This window comes from Etheostoma spectabile, chromosome 13, assembly GCF_008692095.1.
Source record: "Etheostoma spectabile isolate EspeVRDwgs_2016 chromosome 13, UIUC_Espe_1.0, whole genome shotgun sequence".
Taxonomy (NCBI): Eukaryota; Metazoa; Chordata; class Actinopteri; order Perciformes; family Percidae; genus Etheostoma; species Etheostoma spectabile.
This window is the reverse complement of record NC_045745.1, coordinates 26684386-26705410: the sequence shown is the minus strand read 5'-3', so window position 1 is coordinate 26705410 and position 21025 is coordinate 26684386. Positions and strand designations below refer to the sequence as shown.

The following is a 21025-nucleotide window of genomic DNA, read 5'->3' as shown; positions in this document are numbered from 1 at the left end:
CCCCCCCCCCCATTTTGGGTCCCGACCCTAAGTTTGGGAAACGTTGCTCCACGCCATCCGGAGCCTTGGTACTATACATGGGGCGCACGTTGTAATATTAATAGTTATTTTGTTAAAAACTATTGTGATATTTGCCTCTAGCAGAAATGAGAGGCATGCTACAGAGGCCTGGTAAACTCACTTCTTCCGAAATGTCACACGTCACAATTTCTCTCATTTACAATCTTAATAGTCTTCAACCCAAGTGACTCTGACTAAAATGACATCACTTGAGGCAATTTATCAGACTTTACGCAGCTCCCTCTGGAGACAAACATCTTTATACAGCCCTGGGGGATCTGGCAACCCCTGTGTTTACATGTGGTAATGGCTAGTATATATTAACAGGTTAGCGTTTTGCTTGAAATGACTTGTGTATCAACTAGTGAGGGTGGCAAACACACCAACTACTGTTTCTTAAATGCATCAAACAATGCATCACGTTGTCAACAATGTTGACTGACATATTAATACTGAACTGATTGAATGTTGTTCGCCACGCGCACGCATGTATCAATTCCTGTGAAACATATATATACATAAAATATGTGGATATAAGTATAGTATACTACATACATATAAAATGTACTGTACACATAGTCCATTTAATATGATGAAAACCTAAAAGGAGTGTAACTAACATATCAGTCTCTCCTCACCTTGCCCAAATGATCCACAGGCTGGTTGTAGAGCCGTGTGCTCACTACATCAAAAGGTGTCATAGCCATCACCACCACCAAACTGCTCATCATGCCAGCAGTGAGGGCGACCAACCAGCTGCCCTTTGGGAACACCTTGGGAAGACAAAAAAAGAATGTGCTTAAGTTACCAGACCAAAAGGATATGTGAGGCTCCGGTCGCAGGATGATAGAGGTGAGAAATGATTACTATTATTAGTGCCTATGTTACACAAACTCATACTATCTGGTCGATACTACTTAATTGACCATTGTTATACTTCTGGCTTTTAGTATGAAAGTGCCCCATTGCAGTGATACTACACCAGTATATCATCATCTTCATTATCCACATTATCATCATAATCATCATTATAATTATCATCAGAGTACCACCTATGTGCAACTACTTCTAATTTTACCTGGCAATTATCTCCTACATGCAGTGAAACAGAAGAATGGTTCTATTATTACTGCCTATGTTACACACACTCTTCAGTAACTACAATCAGGTGTTTTTATGTGAACCTGATGTTAAAAAAAAAAAGTATATAAAAGAAAAGTTTATTATGCACAGAAGAGGACATTTGTGTCACGCTATACATGGATGGTCATACTTACAGTAAATAAAAAACAATAAACAGACAACACAGCAGCACCCAAACACGTTTTACCTGCCCCCTCACTGACGCAACAGCCAATAAAAACAGCTTAAGAGGAAGTCTTGGAAATCAAGGAAGTAGTGCAAGAAAACTAAACCAGGATGTAGGATTCTTTTACGAACAGTGTTTCAGACTCATTCAACCGTTATCAATTGGCTATTGTTATGTATTTAACTAGAACTGAGTCAGAAGCACCTTGCATCCGATAAACCCGTGCACTTGTTTTGTAAATTCCATGTTTTCAGCTCGCGGGGGCCAATGAAAGGTGTCAAATTTATATTCCAGAAGAGTGCAATGCCTCACGCTTTGTCCGGGCCACAATGACTGCTTTTGTAAACTGTACACAGCAACAGACTAAAAACTATATCTCTTCTTAAGCCTGCGACTAATGATTATTTTCATGATCATTCAGTCTGTTGTATAGTATTTTCTAGATCTAGACAAATCTAAACTCTAGATAATAGCAGTAAATACAGAAAAATGCCCATCACGTGTTCAAAGTGTCTGATGCAACGTCTTCAAACTGCTGGTTTTATCCTAATCCCAAAAATGTTCATTTTACTATCATATAAGACAAAGAAAAGCAGTACATTTTAACATTTTAGAAGCTGGAACTAATTATGTTTTTTTTTTTATCAGACTGTTTGCTAATTAATTTGCGGCCTGCCAGGTAATGCCAGACCCCGAAAACAGAAATGTTTTTTTTTCGAACAGTGCTGTTATACGAAAGTATCACCACCGAAATTTCATCTTTGGATTACACCTCAGCAAACCCTGTTAGGGAATAGTGAAGTAGTCTAACCTGTAGGTCAATCACAAGCTCCTTGGAGGAGGAGAAGGCGGAGAGTTGTGCAGATGACCCCACGCTGACCCTCGGTACAGCAGCACTTGAGCCCCTCCACAATCCCAGAATGCCATGCTGTTTGTAGATGGCTGCCAGAGCGTGGATCATCCCCTGGCAGAAAGAGAAAGAACAAGTGAGAACATTGTTGATGCTTGACACTAATATATAACCATCTAATAATACAATCTGTTTGGGTTACCTTGTGTTTGTATTGATGTCCAACTGCAATAGAGGAGTTAGACTGACTCTGCAGATGAGTCTTTACCTGTCAATGGAGAACACTGTTTACTTTTTCCCTCAGTTGCAAGTGACAGCTCACCTTGCAATGCCACATGATAAACATATAAAGTAACAGTACAAAGTAAATGAAGCCAGCTACTGACCAAGTATACAGGACTTCCCACCACGGCTCCCACCACTCCAGCCACAGCCCCTGCTAACGTGGTTTTGGCCGCGCTGACCCTTCCGTCGGTGTGGATGTAACCAGAGTTCTCAATGACGGCGTACGAGCCGAGCCGGACTCCGTTCATAAAAAACTGATAAACGAGCCCGGGTGCCAGTCCCTTCTGTAAGCCGGCCAGTCCGTCCACTTTACCGATAGTGTAAAAAGCGTGGAACACGTTGCGGTAGTAAACCTGGTATGAGCCCCGGCTCTGGAGCTCTCCCTGAAGCTGCATTCGAGTTTTGACGACTTCCAGCGGGTTGGTGAACAGACATGCTCCGCACGCCGCAACTCCGCTCAGCACGAAGTCCATCACGACTGTCCGGTGGGGGGACCGATGTGGAGTGTAGGCCTGCTAAGTCCGACATGCCCTTCATATCAGAGGAGTTGTCCTCAGCGTCGTTTCTTCCCCCTCCCACCTACTGTATGGATACATAACAACGGTCACACTCCCATGGATGCAAAAAAAAAAATGCTTCAACACTATTACACCCACACGACATACAGTGGTCATTACATATCAGCGCGCAGACATTGTGTTACTTCAGGAGCTCCTCGTAAATTTGTATAACGGAAACGAATTAGTAACGGTAAGTGTTACATAATTGTTGCTAATCACCGAGTGTAGCCTACTATTCAATAAACCCAAGCCACAAATATTTATAAGTAGCCCCAACCTTCATTTCCTTTTACACATTTATCTAAATAAATTGCCGCATATGCCGTAAATACCGCATTTGACTCTAACTCAGTTTTCCACAATGGTAAACAAAATAGTTGCTTTTCCGTAATGCCGTTTTCCCTTCCACTCTGCTTTGATCGTTTTCTCATTAGAACCTAGAACCAACGGCTGAAGACTTTCTCAGAAATTGTTAAACCTCCCAGAAAAAAAACAACTGCATGATTCTTCAGTGTGACATAATGTTTAAATTAAGCTAAAAAAAAAAACTGATAAAATTAAAATCATGCTTTAATTAAAGAAACGTTAACACCAAACATGTGCATGACAAAAAAATCATAGAGAATAACCGATGAATGGAGAAGCCCCTGACTGCAGCCCCGCAGACCTCAATGTGGGCGGAGTTAAACGTTTAACCACGCCCCCTCAACGTTTAACCACGTCTCCAAGTCTCCAACTCATTTAATACGGTGTCCGAAGAGGGACAAGAAACCTTAATGGATGTGGCAAAATGCAGCGATTAAAACATAATGAACTTAATCTTTGGTTTTACTAATTATGAAATACAATATGACACATTTCACAAAACATTAAATTATCGTAATAATGCATTAAAGTATGAAAAAATATATATTTTAATGTTTATTATCATAATCAATTTAACCTGATTTCTAAATGTTATCAAATAAAGAATCATATATAACATAATATAATAGAACATATATATTATATAATATTATAATATAATCTGTATCTAACTATATAATATCAATATAGAATACACACATAATTCTAAAAATAAGTTTAATAACACAACAATAATAACAACAACAATAAGAAGAAGAATTTGCATACACCTGTGGTTTGATTTATAGCGTCAGATCAAACTACATAAGAAAAAAGATTTTAACATAATGCATATAATTTATTTAATAGCCTCAAACGTTTCAAATGTATTGTTTCTCTGAGATATATGTGGCACTTAAAATGTTAACATATACCAGCTCTTTTAATATTTTTGAGTATATAACACAATAAAAAACACATCACATTAAACTGTACAGGATGTAGGTTGGATAAAGTAGTACAAATGATATGATGAAAAAAACACAAACGTAGCATTAAAGCTCATAGAACTGTTCAATTTCATATTTTACATGAACTAAAACATTTTACCAACTGCTTAAAACTGAATACATCAATAAATACAGCCCAATAATTTTCCAAAACCAATGAGGCTCTTGCATCACAGCTGGTCTGAAAACTGTCCCAACTACACTGTTATTATGCTTACTTCTAATAAAAGGAAATTGTAGGCTACTATTGTTGTACCTCAGATAACGTAAACTTTGTAGGGTGTAAGATTGTTTTGGTCAATCTTCATATTAACAATATACACTGAATCTTTAGATTCATCCTTAACAAGTACTGCAAGTGGAAAAAAACACAATTTTGGGATCTGATGCAATACCTTGGATACTGATCAGCAGATTGATTAATACACTGACATGAGTCCAGGTGTTTGGTTTTGAAATGAAGACGCATTCTGTCCCAAAAATTGCTAAAAATCTAGTGAATTTTCAAAATTTTCTTGATAGAATCTCAATTTATATAATGGTCTATGTCATTTAATGTGAGATTAGTTGTCCATTTTAGATTATTGGGTAGTGCCTGTCAAGAACTGTGATGTAGATAAAAGTCGACGACAAGGGGCGACAGTGGCCGTGGAAGATCTGGAAGATCTGGAGGGGCAACAGTGGCTTGTGGAGTATCGGGGGGGCGCAGTGGCTGTGAGGATCTGGAGGGGCGGCAGGGCTTGTGAGGATCTGGGGCGGCAGTGGCTTGTGGAGATCTGGAGGGGCGGCAGTGGCTTGTGGAGGATCTGGAGGGGCGGCAGTGGCTTGTGGACTTGTAATTAATTAATCACAGTGTATTCAATAACTACATTTCAAAAGTAATACCTTTGTGCCTGACTGAGGCATGACCCTTAATGTGGTAGTCCACTTGGCATTTGGAAGACCCCCTGTACCTGCAGAACGGACATGACAGGTCGCTGCTGGATTTAGGGAGGTCATCCCCACGTATGATTGGAATGTGTCTCTATACATAAAAAACAAAAACATTATTACAAAGTCACAAAATACTGCCTATTCATTAATTGTTTTTGTTGTAATCGGATTATTTTTATACAGTGCATATACCACCGAATGCTACTGATATTAGTACATTAGTTTAAATTTAAGTCCAGTTCGGATGAGCCAGACCAATTGTGGGTGGGCTTTATTTAAAAACGTTATGAAGTTAAACCTAATCAAATGACTGACTATATACTGTTATACTTTCTGTGCTTACATAATAGATATTTTAATAGCTTGATCCCTTTAAATATGTTTTTGCAATGTTGTTGCATTGTAAACAGTTTCAGTGTAAAGAACGGACCTTAAAAAGGTTGTTGCATTGTGAAAGTTTTGGTGCAAAGATCGGACCAACGGCGACCGTCTCCCTTGGTTCTGACCAAAGAAGAGCGCTTTGGAATCTCCATTACGCCCATACATGGCTGCACTAGTGCTTTCTCTATAGACCTAAGGCTTAGACTATAACAGTGGTCAGCCATCTTATAATCCACAAATTATGGTTTAGTTCTGTACATAACACGAGGCAGAATATTTCACAATTCTGTTTAATGTGTTTAAGTTTTCAACCACACTGCCCAATAGTGAATCAACACACAAACGTCGGTCATGTAAAAAAAGAGAAGTTATTTCCTACCGAGGCTGCTGTTACTTTAGTGAAATATTCATGTTAGATAACATACATACATAACCAGCTTTTTTAATTGTTTTTGAACTATAAAAGTCACACTTACTTCCATTATTATTATTGAAAAAGGGCTGTCCAAGGGCTTTCCGATTAATTTACTCTGATATTGCCGCTAAATGTCTGACGACGACGTACACAATAAAACCGTAAGCATAATAAATAATTTTCCACACTATCTCCTACACAATAAAATCTATAAAACTCGCAAAAGCATAATAATAATTACTTGGAGCTAGCATAGACAGTTAAAGAACGTAGCTAGCCGTCAAATCCGAACCTCAGCCTGCTCAACTTGAGCTGCAAAACATTAAAATAACATAACCAGCTTTTTTAATTGTTTTTGAAACTATAAATCACACTTACTTCCATTATTTATTATTGAAAAAGGGCTGTCCGATTACCGCTTAATTCACCTGATATTGCCGCTCGATATTCATGAATGACAGGGTCAAATGCTGCCGGATTGGGCGTGGTTAAACGTTGAGGGGGCGTGGTTAAACGTTTAACTCCGCCCACATTGAGGTCTGCGGGGCTGCAGTCAGGGGTACATGGATGAATGACCGAAGAATAACCGATGCTAGTATTGAACGTACATTCTATCCGTCCCGTAAACGTGCCATCAGAGCGTACGTATGACGTAAGTTTCCACAGGCTATGGAATGACGCTCGTCTTCTCATCCAATGAAAAGCCTTGCAGTGTCCTATTGACTGGATCCACTTGTTAGTTAGGTGTTTTCCTACTTTCTGTAACTCAGACGTTAAACCATCGAGCATCTTGGTTTCCGCTTGTAGATTAAGAGCTTTTGGGATGCTTTTCAACATTGGATAGCTTAGCCTAATGATCAAAGAATACAAATTCTAACGTGAAAACATGAAGTTTGGTATTCAACTGAAGTACAAGAAAGTGAAGTTTGGGAATAATTTCATTTTTTTGGCAACCTTTTTTTACACAAATATCGTTTGAAAAAAAACAACTTTATTCTCTTGAATATTACGGGTATTATTGATTCTGTAATAAAAAATAAAATGAAGTAAAAATGAATGGGCACCCACATAGCCACATGTCCAATTGCCCCCATGTCCTTGTGTAGCCATGACCCCATTGAGACCCCAGTATATGTAGCCGAGCTATTGTCACAATACAGTAGGTAATAGTGATCTAAACAAAAACAAACAAGGTTTGTACTGTATACGTTCGGGCAAGTGCATGCGAGAAACTGGTTTTCATCTTCAAACTTGATGCTGCTGCTGTAACCAGTCACAACCACATGTGATCACCCTGAGAGTTTTTCAACACTGTTTAACGTTTTATTAAATAATAGGCAGCATTTTGAAATGAAAACATTGTTTTTTCAGTCCAGTCTTGGTAGCCTCCCATTGTGATAAGGCCATATTGTGGTAAACTACAGAGACAGCTGGTTAGCAAGGTTTCTGACCGCCCCATCCAGAGCAGATTTGGGTGATCTCAGTTTTAAGCTGAGGTGGAGAGGCTGGATGGAAGGTTTAGCCGGAGACTTTTGGCAGAAGGTACCATGTCAGGGCAGAGGTGGAACCGGAAACCCCTGGCGGCCCGGCCATGGGCAGGGCAAATGGGTCAAGTTAAGTAGCTCTGGAGGACAGACAGGAGGTCCAACAGACCAGTGGAGCTGCTCCTCTGGAGGTCGGGCAGACCAGCCCATGCTCATGGGCACAAAAACTGGCAAGATTTTAGTCTGAAAAAGACTGGTAATTAGTGTGGCTCCTTCCATTTCTCTCTCTGCTCTTCTGAGCCTCCTGGCTCTAGAGATCTGACCGGCCAAGTTTGGCTGATCAGCCCTTGTGGCTTTGACATGCTGGATCATTTAACCTTCTTTAGGAATGCTAACTTTGATCTTCTCAATTGTTGTCTCCATCTTTCTCAGTAACTACTTCAACGTCACAGACTAGTGTGGGTCAAGGCTTCTCTAATAATGGCTTTTGATGAAGCTGTGCTTCTCCTTGCTCCAGAGGAGGTGTGGCGATGGTGTCCACAGCTAGTTGAATATGAATATGAAAACCTTTTGGGCTCTGTTCATTTCCAGCTCAGCAAGGAGCATGTTGTCCATCTGGAACACTCAGTAATGAGGTGGTAATCCTTGAGATAAACCAGAGGACGCCCTTCTTGCTGGCCCTTGCTGCTTCCTGAAGGCATCCGTCTCAGCCTGGGCTCAGTCAGCGTAGCTCCACACATTTGGTGAGAGTCACCAAAGCAGAGAAAGGGGAGGTAATCTTGCCCCTTATGAGGTCATAAGGGGCAAACTTATAGTTTGGCCCATCTGAGCTTTAATTTTCTCAAAGGCAGAGCAGGATAGCCAGGGCTCTTTTTACACCTATTGCCATTTCTTGCCACTGGGGGAACTCATATTAATGTTAAAAAACATGAAGTGACATTTTCATGCCATGGGACCTTTAATGAATTTGTCTGGTGTGGTAATGTGGCCTTTGCGTGGGGAAAAGTCACGAGACCTGTATGAAGTGAAGTAAGTTCAGGTAAATACTGTGTCACCAGGGCAATACCATCACTCTCAATTAGAGATTATTGTCTGAGGGACAGTGACTTCTATTTCTGTTTTTAACCACCTCTGTTTAATCAGCTGAAGAGCACTAAGAGCTCAGCTGCAGGAGGATTACAGGCATTTTGACAACTTCAGTGTGTGTGCAAATGTAATGAGACTTTTACTTTACGCAGGATTAATTAATCACAGGTGAGGTTTGATATTGTTGTCTTTCCATTTGTGTAAATATGTAGACACACTATTTCTGTGCTCTTACCTTTGGCTTATTAGACAAAAAGGGCAGATCTACGCAAATACCGGTGTCTTTTACCTACAGACTGAAGTCCTTGTCCGGGTGGGTCGTTGAGTATGTTCTTCGTCACTGAGCTGGATTAGAATGTGAATGTAAAATCGCTTTCACCTTTACTCTCTTTTTAAATAGGATTTGGGATTTGAAAAGCTACAGCCTGATGCACCGGACAGGAAGCGGTTTTGAACAAGCCTAAATAGAACTACATTTTATGTTTTGGGTCAAATGTTTCTGTTATTGAGACACTTTTTTGTGTTGTACTGTTCAACATGTTTTTTATTCCAAAAAAAGCCTTCCTTTGTATAAATATCATCCCTCCTGGCCAAAGATCCCAGCTTTCTTGACTTTGTGATTGTGGCACTAAAGTGTAAAACTTTACTATTAAAGCTTCAGTAGGTAACTTTTGTAAAAATGTATTTTTTACATATTTGTTAACCTTCACTATGTCCTGACAGTAGATAAATGAGACAGATACTGTGAAAAAATCAAGCTCCTGTGGCTCCTCTCTGTCCTCTACTGCCACTAGCAGAAATACACCGCTCCCGGTCAGAAAGCATCACGAGCAAGGAGGACTGTCTTAGCAGTGTCAATCATTCTCGTGTACGCGCCGCTCATACCCCTCCCCCGCACAGCGCGTGCCGTGTTCACATCAAGATTGCCAGTGTGCTGCAGTTGTGCTAATCGCGGAGAAATAACTTTTCAGAAAACTGCCAATTCTCGAGTGACACCTGCTCAAAAACAAAGACGGGCAAACAGAAGAAGACCGATGACAAAAAGCGAGCTTAAATTAACCGAGCCCGAAATAAAGCGAGGGTCAACATCGAAGCGGCTTTTCAGGGTGGAGGAAGCTATGCCTCCTAGAAGGATTCACACGGATTCAGAGCTAGCGTTAGCCACATTCTGCTTGACATGTAGTATCCCGCTTGATATTTCATTTTTAAGACTACACACTAAGATATCATGGTTACAGTACACTTTCAGTACACTGGTGATAGCGCAAATCTCAGTTTACTCTGTAGCTTGTTGCTAAGTCTAACAGTTAGCTTGTTAGCTTGTGGCACAGCAGGAATGTTGTAGCAGGTGAAGATTAACTTTACTTGCTAACTCCTTCACCCTCCGTATAAGCAATATTGTTTCGATACCTACAATTAGTAAGCCAAAATGTTTTTTTGTCAATCACAACAAATGTAGCTATGGTTAAACAACTTTAATTGTGCGCTGTCCCTGTCGAAGTTTGGCAATGCAGAATTCTACTTTTGATTATTTTTAAACACGTTTTCTTCCCCCTCAGGATGTAATTTGCAAATCAAATGTCTGACACAAATTCTTTGTGCTCCTTCAACAGGTCAGACATGGCCCCAGACACAGAGGCACGTGAAGGAATCGTCTTCAGTCCAAATCAAAATGTTCAGTATTTCCTTGTGCAGGAGTACTTTTCTGAAAAAGCTGATTTATTTTACCCTATGCAATAAAACCAAAGACATATTTCTAAGATGTTATTCCTTGGCTTATTGAGCTTTCTCACTGATTCATCACTCCTACTGAAGTTTAGATCCAAAAGGTAATTCAGTAGTATTGTTAAAGTGCTACTTTTGTTGTCAAACTGAGCGATTACATAAAAATCATTTTAAACCCTTTCATTGAAAAAATTTACAAAACTTTTAATAGAAATATTTAAATAAGCAATTTTTTTATATAAGCTATACCCTACTCAGAGTAATCCCCGTATTGTCCATGAGGATGGGAAAGCATCGGTGGCCCTGCTCTAGCCTGCGCGTTCACGGCAGGCCCCGCTGTGGGGGAGCTGTGGAGGGGGGGCTGTACGCAGCAGAGAGCAAGGGGGAGGGACCTGTAAGGTGTGCTCGTCAAATTTTTAGGCTAAGTCCACGTTTTCTCAGAACTCCCTACTGCAGCTTTAAGTCAGCCACCAGAGAGGCTTTTACATAAATGAAAATGACTGATGTGTGTGATTTTAAATAAAATGATGTTTTAGCAAGAAATACTTAACCTCTCCACAGATTCCTCAGTCACAACAGTCCATGTTGTTTTAAAACCTGCACCCATCAACACATTTTACAGTGTTTTATGACTGCTTTGGCTCCAATGTTCCAATGTGCAAAACTCAAATGAATTGGTCTATTTTCAGCAGCTACATTGATCCAAGCAGCTTTGTGTTTATCAGAAATGATGATCTAGTTTCTCTGATGTTTGACTGTCTTCAGCTCCATGATCTAAACCCTCTTCTCTATTTCCTCCACCTTCCTAATCCTCTTACCTGAAATGTACCCATGCCGTTTCCTGCTCACCTGCTCGAGCATGTTTGAATACTTTTGCAAAGATCTGGATTCACATGCAGTATCTACATTTAAGGGGAACAGTATGTTTTCAAACAGACTCGCTCTTCGACACCTACAGGAGACCATCCACTTTCAGTCTGCAGCCTGCGTCTGAGCTGGATTGTCACTCAACAGATTGTGTGGCAAAAGTCAAAAATTGTGGTCAGTTTTAATTTACTCTGCATCTCAGCTTTCATTATTTCTTATCTGCATGATTCAAAATATAGATTGGACAAGGAACATAGGACAATTATTAATCAAGAATAGCATCATTCCACAGTCAATGATCATATTTTTTATATGGAATCCTTGAAACCAATGCATGCATTCTGTGTTAAACAGTTGAAAGATGCCCACTCAGTTAGCACCTTGTGAATAATTACTCCTGCCGCCCAGTTACACTTACAACTTCTACCGAGTTGCTCCCTCTAATAATGTCAGGGTGTAATCCTCACCAGCTGATGAAGAGCCAAAGTAGGATGTCAGCTGATGCCCCAATCTTTTCAACACACCACTAGAAATGAGGTCGAGGAGGGGAGAGTCAGAGACTTGAAAGACAGAAAGTGTGTTCAAGACCTAGAAAGCACAGAGATGAATTTTATTTGTTCTGGTTATTTGAAGAACGAGGAGCAAAGAAAAGAGGAAAATACATGTTTGATTCTACCCAGTTGGATTTAATTTAAGTCCTCTTTTGACTCCCTGCTACAGCAACAAAGTACGGTAAGTGCTGCTCACTATTGTGTAACTGTGATGTAAAGAATATTATTATATGACATTATTGATTGGTTTTGCCATCAAATATTACCTATTAAATATTCCCTTAAAGTACTTTTTTCATGATCAATGATTTTTCAAACTTGTCAAACTTGTCAAATTTAAAAACTTAACCCTGATACCAGCTGAATCTTTATCTCAGAGGCAAATATTGTAGTTTTTACTGCACTACATTTGTCTGGCAGCTTTAGTTACTAGTTCATTTTCAGATTACAAATTTTCACACCCTTCCAGTCCAGTGAAAACCATGTATCTCCAGATTTGGTGATTTTTGAAAATGAATTTTTCTGATAAACTGTGTGTTGAGAAAAGTATTCTCCTTGTTAAGGTAAGAAACTCTTGGCTGTTTTTCTGAGCTCAGGAAAAGTTATTATGACTTTATGGAGATGGTGTTGTGGTTCTCACAGGACAGCAACACTACACATACATGATCATTTTATAGAATATGATGCGTTGCTGTAGATTAAACTAATCTACAGTACATAACGGAGCTAAAATTAGCACAACCTTAGACATCTACAGCAGTAAAATGCGACATGTACAATAACGCAGCTGTAAAATTCAAGCAGTATCTTATTTAAATAACAGGAAAACACTGAAAGGGAACATTTTACTGCACAATGTCTACTTGTATTAAGTTTGGCTGATAATACTAACATGCTCTTACATTGACCATCAATAACATTTCATCTGTGATAACACCCTCACTTTTAAGTGTTCTGCCTGTTTAAGCAAATTTAGAAACAAGTCTGAAAATGTAGGTTAATTAATGAGGCGGTCAATCATCTATATTGTTAATCTCTGGTATCAACAGTTGGGGTTAATTGGATTGTAAAAAGTCAAGATAGCACCTGAAGCCAGCAGTACCATTTCCGCACTATGTGTACCAGGTCAAGACAGAGCAGATTATACACCCAGAAAGAGTTCACACAGCGCGATCCGTTGATCCACTTTTCAGTTTCTGTCCCATTTTTTTTGCAGGTAGGTGTATTTACCTACATGTTGCACATCACGTGAAGGGCCCGGCATGCAGTATGACTCAGCTAAGCCATGAAACAGCTACTATTTCTAGCCATAGTTGCATTATCTTTATTTGTGACTATAAAAACCCCAACCGGCACCGTCAGACACCACCTACCAAAAGCCTGGGTCTATCTGAGGTTTCTTCTTCTAATAGGAAGTTTTTCCTCGCCACTGTCACACTAAATGTTTGCTCTTGGGGGATTACTGGAATTGTTGGTTGTTTGTAAATTATAGAGTGTGGTCTAGACCTACTGTAAAGTATCTAGAGATACGTCTTTGAATTGATACCATAAATAAAATTGAATTGAATTGAAAGCAGCATAGCTAACATAATGTTTAATCCCACAAATGTTCAATAATACACAAATAAATCGAATGCAATATGCAGAAAATTTCTCAAACTGCGATTTAAATAAACAAGAATCCAACAAAGCAGGCTGAGGAAAACTTCTGTTAACAATATATTTCAGTTTGGGAAATGCACTTTATAGTTTACATTACAAAATCAGGAAGGTACCCTCTGCAGAATGGAAAAGACAGAAAGGAACCAGGCTGAGGAAGTGAAAAGCTTGAGCTGATGCTCTCCTTCCTCACAGCTCCCCAAATCCCTTGCCTTGCTTAATTGTGTGCATGCAAGCTTAATCCTGGCCTGTCTCTAGAATCTGAAATAAAAAAACGTCTTCCGTAACTTTTGTCTTTTGAACAGCAGGGTGCAGCATATCACAACATTTTTTCTTCCCCACCGCCATTCTGCTATCCCAATGTAGTGCACTGACAAGGTCTGTGTATAGGCAGACCATGGGGAAATTAGTATACTGAAAAAGTGCCATGGAATGCACTCAATGTTAATGACTGATGACATGCATGATAAGAATGTAAGTAAAATGTTATATTTAACTATTACAAAAAGCAGCCTCTCTTATTGTAAAACATTTTGTTCAAAAATTTGATGATATAATGATATAATAATTGAATGGGTTTATAGCATCATGCTGGTGCAATAGAAGTTGTACATGACAGAGAAAAAGCAGGGTAGCAACATCAAGAATAGAATATGATAGCAGATTTCATCAAAATGCATCCATTAATGATTACGTTTTTGTCTTAAAAAAGTCAAGAATCGGCTGTCACCAGAGTCTGTGGGGTCAAAATGATTGGAAAGGTTCCTTAAATATACATGTTCAGCAGCTTTTTTTTACTGGTTTTGTGTGTGTGGCAGACAAACGTGCAGCCATGGACCTCGGTGGTTTGGAGACGGTGGTGGCGAACTCCGCCTATGTTTCAGCCCGTGGTAGCATGGATGGATCATCAGCAGCAGCCATGCGTGACAAGAAGATGCGAGCCAGGCTGAAGCTCCCACACATCAGAGATTGTGAACACCTGAAAACATCTGTAGACTCAACCTTTGACAGCATGTGTATCAAGCAGCCCATTGGCAAGCGCCTGTTCCAACAGTTTCTGGAGAGTGATGCAACCTATAAAAATGCTGGAGAGCTGTGGAAAGACATCGAAGACTACACCATATGTCAAGAAAAGGAGAGAGAGCAGAAGGCCCAAAAAATTGTTAATAAATACTATAAGTCCGCTTCAAAGAATTTTTGCAGCTTCCTGGAGGAGAAGGCCGTCACTCGAGTTGTTGAAGACTTCAAGAATGTCCGTGGGGACCTGTTTAAAGAGAGCGAGAAGCAGCTGCTCAAACACCTGGAGAAGGCCACAGGCAGCTTTAAGAACAGCATGTACTTCCTGCGTTATGTTCAGTTCAAATGGCTGGAGAGCCAGCCTGTTGATGAGGAGTGGTTCAATGACTTTAGGGTCCTGGGTAAAGGAGGTTTTGGGGAAGTGTTTGCTTGTCAAGCTAAGGCGACCGGCAAAATGTATGCCAACAAGAAGCTGGAGAAAAAGAGGCTGAAAAAACGCAAAGGCTACGAGGTAAAGCCCTGATGTGACCATCTAATGTTCCACCCACAGCCATTCATAGTGTCAAACAAAAGAGTAACAACCCAAAGTGAGATAATTCTACTTGTAACCTTGTAGTGGACTAGAAAAAACACGTGCAAGATTATATAACCCAGTGAGTGAGTTAGTTTTTACCTTAACGGCTCAATGCAAAGAAGCTTGTGTTAAAGAGCTCACAAAGCAGCTCAGAGATAGCACTCTATACTAAAGCCTAATGCTTCTAATAGCATCAGTAGATAATTGACTTTTCATTTTGTTGCCTGCCATTTGAAAGCAAGGCATCACAAAAAAACTTGCTATGCTAGTTGGACCTTACCACAAGCGGAATGAAAACAGAACCATCAATGGCAGTAAACTACAACACCCACAGGACCCATGTATGGGGGCATGTGCAGTATATCATTAGAATGTATCTATACTATAATCACCTATCATAACCAGACCAAAAGTTAGTCCACTCAATTACACATGTACAGTATGTTGAAGTCTGCCCAATCAGGTGTTTTCAGTTGTTTCTGATTAGACCTCTGCTCAGGTTGCATCTTCTCTCATAGACATATTTCTCATAGCACAGATGTAACTAGCACTACTTTCTCTATTCCATTTAGGTGCGTCAGTAGGCTCGAATTTAAAATTGAATTTTTTTTGAAAACAGACTTTTTGACTTGTTATAGAAAGAATATAAAAAGGCATAACTAATAATTAGCTAAAGACTTCACCTGATAACGCTACTTAAAGTAAAGGGAAAGAAGACATCTGCTGAAATGTGCTGCTTGAAACGAAAACCCTGAGCACTGATGGCTCATCATGGCACAGGGTTGGCCAACTCTTGAAAAAGCCATATCAGAGAGCCAGCATTTAAAATACGATGAAATGAAATGACACGTGAGGACATCAGAAGATGTCTAATCCTTATTGACATTGCACATTCTTGCTTTTGTTTTACTAATCATGTTCTGATGTTTGATTTGTGGTCAGGGAGCAATTGTGGAGAAGCGCATTCTTGCAAAGGTTCACAGCCGCTTCATCGTGTCGCTGGCTTACGCCTTCCAGACCAAGACTGACCTCTGCCTAATCATGACCATCATGAATGGTGGAGACCTCAGGTGCTCTTTATAACACCGAATACAGCTTTACACACACACACACGCATGCATGCACAAACTCACTCACGTTTCAGAAAGCACTATCATTGCACTATCCCACAAAAATCCTATCATCTCTTACAGGTTTCACATGTATGATGTGGATGAAAAGAATCCTGGTTTTGATGAGAAGAGAGCGTGTTTCTACACAGCTCAGATCATCTGTGGGGTAGAGCACCTTCACCAAAACAGGATAATCTACAGAGACCTGAAACCAGAGAACGTACTGCTGGATGATGCAGGTGATACATTCCCTCTGCAGCATTTCATGCCGTTGCATGTACAGTCCCAAAGACACTGTCTCTGTCCTACCCTATAAACTTTGCTCTTCATTCATGTGAATGTTTTATTTATTTTTACAATACAGCAATATAAGTAGGTTAAGCAGCATGATTAACTCACTGGAGCAAATCATCATAGTAACCTCTGCTTTGCCACTAGCAGGCTGTCTTGCTGTTAAATATCTGAACATGATCTCACTCCTTTCAGTCAGACGACCTCTTTAAGCATTAATCAGTCAATATTTTAGTGGTAGTTTGGTGTGACTACATAATGTACAAAAACAGTTGGTTGTTTGTTCAATAGCCATGTGCCACTGTTATAGTCGAAGCCTTTTCACTCAGGACACGTTCGCCTGTCTGATATGGGTCTGGCTGTTGAACTTCCGCCAGGACAAGACAAAACTACTGGATATGCAGGAACTCCAGGTAACTGACCAAATCAAATATTTTCACATCAAGTCAAACAAAACTAGCCTGGCTGAAAGGAAATGCTAACCTACAGGTCAATGTTACCATGAAAAGAAATATTTATCATCATAGACTATGTTTCTCTAATAAATTGTGTGTCTATGAATACAGGTTTCATGGCTCCAGAGCTGCTCGAGAAGAAGGAGTATGACTACACGGTGGACTATTTTACACTGGGGGTCACCCTGTATGAGATGATTGCCGCCAAAGGGCCCTTTCGAGTACGAGGAGAACAGGTACCTAAACATGACCAGACACATTAGGTGACTTTTTATGAGTGAAAAAATATCTTGAATTCATCTGTTTGCTTTTGCCGCCAATTCTCCGTTGCAAAATCAAACATCCGTGTCCTCTTTTCTTCAGGTTGAGAATACCGAGGTAGCTCGCAGAATCTTGAACGATCCAGTTTCATACACACCAGCCTTCAGCAAAGATTGCAAAGATATCTGTGAAGGCCTGATGCACAAGGACCCCGCCAAACGCCTCGGGTTCAAAAACAACGAGTGTGAGGAACTCAAGAACCAGCCCTTCTTCAAAGACATTAACTGGGGCCGTCTGCAATCAGGTGGGTGGCGTCTAAAAAAAAATCAGGTTACAGGGGGAAACTCAAGATAGGGGTGGCACAAAAAAAAGATAAAATGCAAAATTGCCATGTGCCGTGCTTTAATTTCTTCATGTCCTCTGTGTTTTATCCAAAGGTTTGCTACCGCCACCGTTTGTACCTAGTGCTACGACAGTCTACGCCAAAGATATTAGTGATGTGGGCGCCTTCAGCACAATCAAAGGTATTGTCCTGGATAACACTGACACTGAGTTCTACGATGACTTTTCTTCTGGCAACATCCCGATCCCATGGCAGGAAGAGATGATTGAGACGGGTGTGTTTGGAGAGATGAATATCTGGGGAGAGAACGGAAAACTGCCCAATGACCTCGACCCAAACTACGTGGAAACCAAAGGTGGAGGATGTGTGCTCCTTTGAGCTGCAACAACTGGAACATGCCGTATTTATTGAAATTAAAAACATTTAGATGTAATCTGTACTCAATTCGTGCCACATAATCCTAATCTGTATTATCTGTAATTTGTACAGTATTATGTTATTGTTGTAATGAATTGATATTATTTGTATTTCTATATTAAGGTTTCATTCTTATTCTGCTTCTTCTTCTAATTATTATTATTATTATGTACCTATGATGTAATGTAATGTCAAACAAACATCATTCTTAAACATTACATAAAATGATGTAATACAAAATGTAAATAGGGTTACAATAATGATGATGCTGTAATCTTTCCCCATATGTCAATACGTTTAGTAGCCCACCTTAATTACAGACAAATTAATTAAGTTATTTATAGAAGCTACATGTAACGTTTATATAACATATACATTATTTGGACCAAAGAAAAGCCAATGTAAGGTCATGTCATTATTATTATTATATTATTTATTTATTATACAGTATATAACAAATGTATATTTTTACGTCATTATTATGGCGAAAAGAAGACTCAAAAGAAATCAATAAAATCTTGTCTAAGCACAAGCACAAATATATGAGTTGAGTCTCTTTTCTATGGCTTTACTGTACACAGACGGCTGTCAACAAATGAAGAAAAGACAAGAAAATTAAGATAGAAGAAAAAGAAAAACAGTAAATTTGACAGAAATTCTGAAAGAATGTTGACAATAAACTAAGGATATTTGAACATTGTTATTACTATACCTTCAAATTGTTACTTCTAATTGACTTATTTGATTTTGTGTTGCCAATATTTTGACCAATACTGTGTATTATGTGTATGTATGTGAAGGTTTCTTTCGTTACCCAGCTCCACCTTGAAACATAGATACTGATCTCAGTTAGACAGATCTGTTTATAACAATTACTAACGCTTAACCCGCTCTGATATGAACAATTAGACAGACACACGATGTAGAAACAGCTGGACCGGGACACCATTGATGTGTTAATTACACCTGCCTACTACTGCCTACTTCTTTTTCTTTCACATATTGTCTCCTCTTTCACACCGGACGTTCACGGTATATTAAGTATCAGGTTTTCATATTTATTTAAGTTTACTTTGATCAATTTAAGGTAGTGTAAGACCATGGTAGTGGACTGTCCATTGCATCTAGCCCTGTTAAAACTTTCAATTAAATCTCATTAATATAAGATAATCCTTTATTGAAATAAGGTGTGTCTGTATTAGGGCTGTCAATCGATTAAAATATTTAATCACGAATCCACAGTTCTCCTGTGAGTAATAGTAAATTAATCTCACATTTGTATCTGTTCTAAATATAGGCTGGTTCAAAAGTTTAAAGTTTGTAATGGTCAGGTGGAATGTGAGACTTGGCGTACTCCGGTGGTAACTCAATTCACATCGACAGTACGTACAAATAACTTTCACTCTTATCAAGAGAACCATCTGTCTTGTAATAAAACCTGAACAGGAAGGCCCTCTTTACATTTTATGTGTGGGAAAATAAATGCCTTTTATCTGTGATTCAGGATCAGGTTTAACCTTTGAAGTTGTACAGGGTGCAGCCCTGCCTGTCACGTCGGGTGATGAGTGATGAGACTTCACAAGTTCAGATGTCTTTCCGATCAAGGCAGCTTTATTTGAACACACGGTACGGGGAGACGGTAGACAGTTCAACATTCAAAATCATCTCCAAATACATGGTGACCTTCTACTGTATTTATCCATCTCTTTCTGCTTATGTACAGTATTCTGGTTACATATTAACCTAACCTGCTCCTAACGTGGTTATAAACGACTAGTTCATCCTGCCACTCTGGTTCCGTCCTAGCTATCTCAGATCAAGGTGAACTGATGAACTTTCCGCCAAAGTGTCCCATGTCCCAGGAAAAGCCCCCTTACTGGACTACTGAGTATAACAACATTCAATTATATTTCGATTTTGACTTGTTACCTGCCACCAGAATTTTGTAATTTCCTTGTCATAAATATAGACGTTTTTATCATAAATTGGTGCCTAAAAATGTATCAGAATGCAGGAATTGAAGTCTTTTGCCTTCAAAATTTCCTGAGAACCAGACAGGCAATATGTACAGTGTCAACAGAGAGAAACAGACTGACAGTGACAAAAACGGACAACATACTGATTGACAGTAGCAGCATACAAATGGCATAAATAGACAATATGTGTCAATTTGTTACAAACATGCTCTAGAAAAGTAGTAAGCATTATTTGCAAGTTACTTACATTAAATGCTTAAACATTTTTTTTTTTACATAAGGTCTGCTTATATTATTTCATCATTTGTACACAAATGTAATTAGTGACTGCACGTGTGCGTGGGTGGGGCTGCATGGGTGTGGTAGGGTGGGCTGAATTTTTGTCCCAGTCCGCCCCTGCACCTATGTGTATGTTCAGAGCCGTAAACAGTGATAAGGGTACACATTATATTGCACAAGTGACTCAACAACAATGTAAATATCTCACCAGTGAGTCACATTCCTTACCTAAGTTATCATTACATTACATGTCATTTAGCTGACAGTGGAAGGAACAGAATGAACAGAACTATCAAGGAAACGCTGACTAAAACTATAATAAAGACTCTTGGGTTAAAATGATACCGCCTGTCACTAAAATAAGAATTACTCTAAATGCAACCACTAAAATATCTCCATTTAAAGCTCTTATGGGATGCTCATTACCAACTCCCTGGGTGTAGTAAAGGACTGATCCACACAGCTTTAAGTGACTATGCAGCCACCCTAACTGAAAAATTGAATGGTATCTATGGTAAAAATTTCTTCTGTTTCTTCATCTCCCCACTGGTGTACACACAACTTCCAACCTGGACAGATGGTTGTGGCTGTGGCTCAGTGGTAGAGCGGTTGCCTGCCAATCGGAAGTGGTTGGTGGTTCGATCCCTAGCACTGCAGTCCCACGTCGAAGTGTCCTTGGGCAAGACAATGAACCCCGAGTTGCCCCCGGTCCTGCGCATCGGAGTGTGTGAATGTGTGTGAGTGTTTATCTGATGAGCAGGTGGTACCTTGTACGGCAGC

General features: G+C 39.6%; 3 protein-coding genes and 1 long non-coding RNA gene across 5 annotated transcripts in view; 2 read left to right on the top strand and 2 right to left on the bottom strand.

The window, feature by feature from the left end:
* slc25a35 (solute carrier family 25 member 35) overlaps window positions 1-3654 on the bottom strand; it is an 8612-nt gene extending 4958 nt beyond the window's left edge. The window contains exons 1-4 of one of the 2 annotated variants that reach the window (XR_004334693.1): window positions 2606-3654; window positions 2422-2487; window positions 2181-2333; window positions 699-833 (exon numbers count right to left, since the gene is read on the bottom strand). Coding sequence is in view for 1 of the 2 variants with exons in the window: in XM_032534002.1 (XP_032389893.1) it covers window positions 699-833; window positions 2181-2333; window positions 2422-2487; window positions 2606-2977 (726 nt within the window). In the remaining variant the exon portion in view is untranslated. The remainder of the gene's footprint in view (window positions 1-698; window positions 834-2180; window positions 2334-2421; window positions 2488-2605) is intronic. The other variant, XM_032534002.1, reaches the window with a different exon arrangement.
* Window positions 1-6808, bottom strand: part of LOC116700647 (transmembrane 4 L6 family member 4) — a 22608-nt gene extending 15800 nt beyond the window's left edge. Inside the window, exons 1-2 of the mRNA XM_032534028.1 lie at window positions 6801-6808; window positions 294-301 (exon numbers count right to left, since the gene is read on the bottom strand). The gene's annotated coding sequence lies outside the window, so the exon portion shown is untranslated. The remainder of the gene's footprint in view (window positions 1-293; window positions 302-6800) is intronic.
* LOC116700653 (uncharacterized) lies at window positions 3703-20860 on the top strand. Its single transcript, XR_004334697.1, has 3 exons — window positions 3703-3774; window positions 11458-11462; window positions 20850-20860. It is a non-coding gene; the product is annotated as an uncharacterized LOC116700653 (long non-coding RNA).
* On the top strand, window positions 11772-18531 carry grk1b (G protein-coupled receptor kinase 1 b). Its single transcript, XM_032533978.1, has 8 exons — window positions 11772-12042; window positions 14339-15048; window positions 16054-16181; window positions 16305-16462; window positions 16844-16927; window positions 17081-17205; window positions 17333-17534; window positions 17668-18531. The coding sequence occupies exons 2-8, from the start codon at window positions 14353-14355 to the stop codon at window positions 17949-17951; spliced, it is 1677 nt and encodes a 558-aa protein (XP_032389869.1). The 5' UTR covers window positions 11772-12042; window positions 14339-14352; the 3' UTR covers window positions 17952-18531.
* Window positions 20861-21025: the final 165 nt, after the last annotated feature.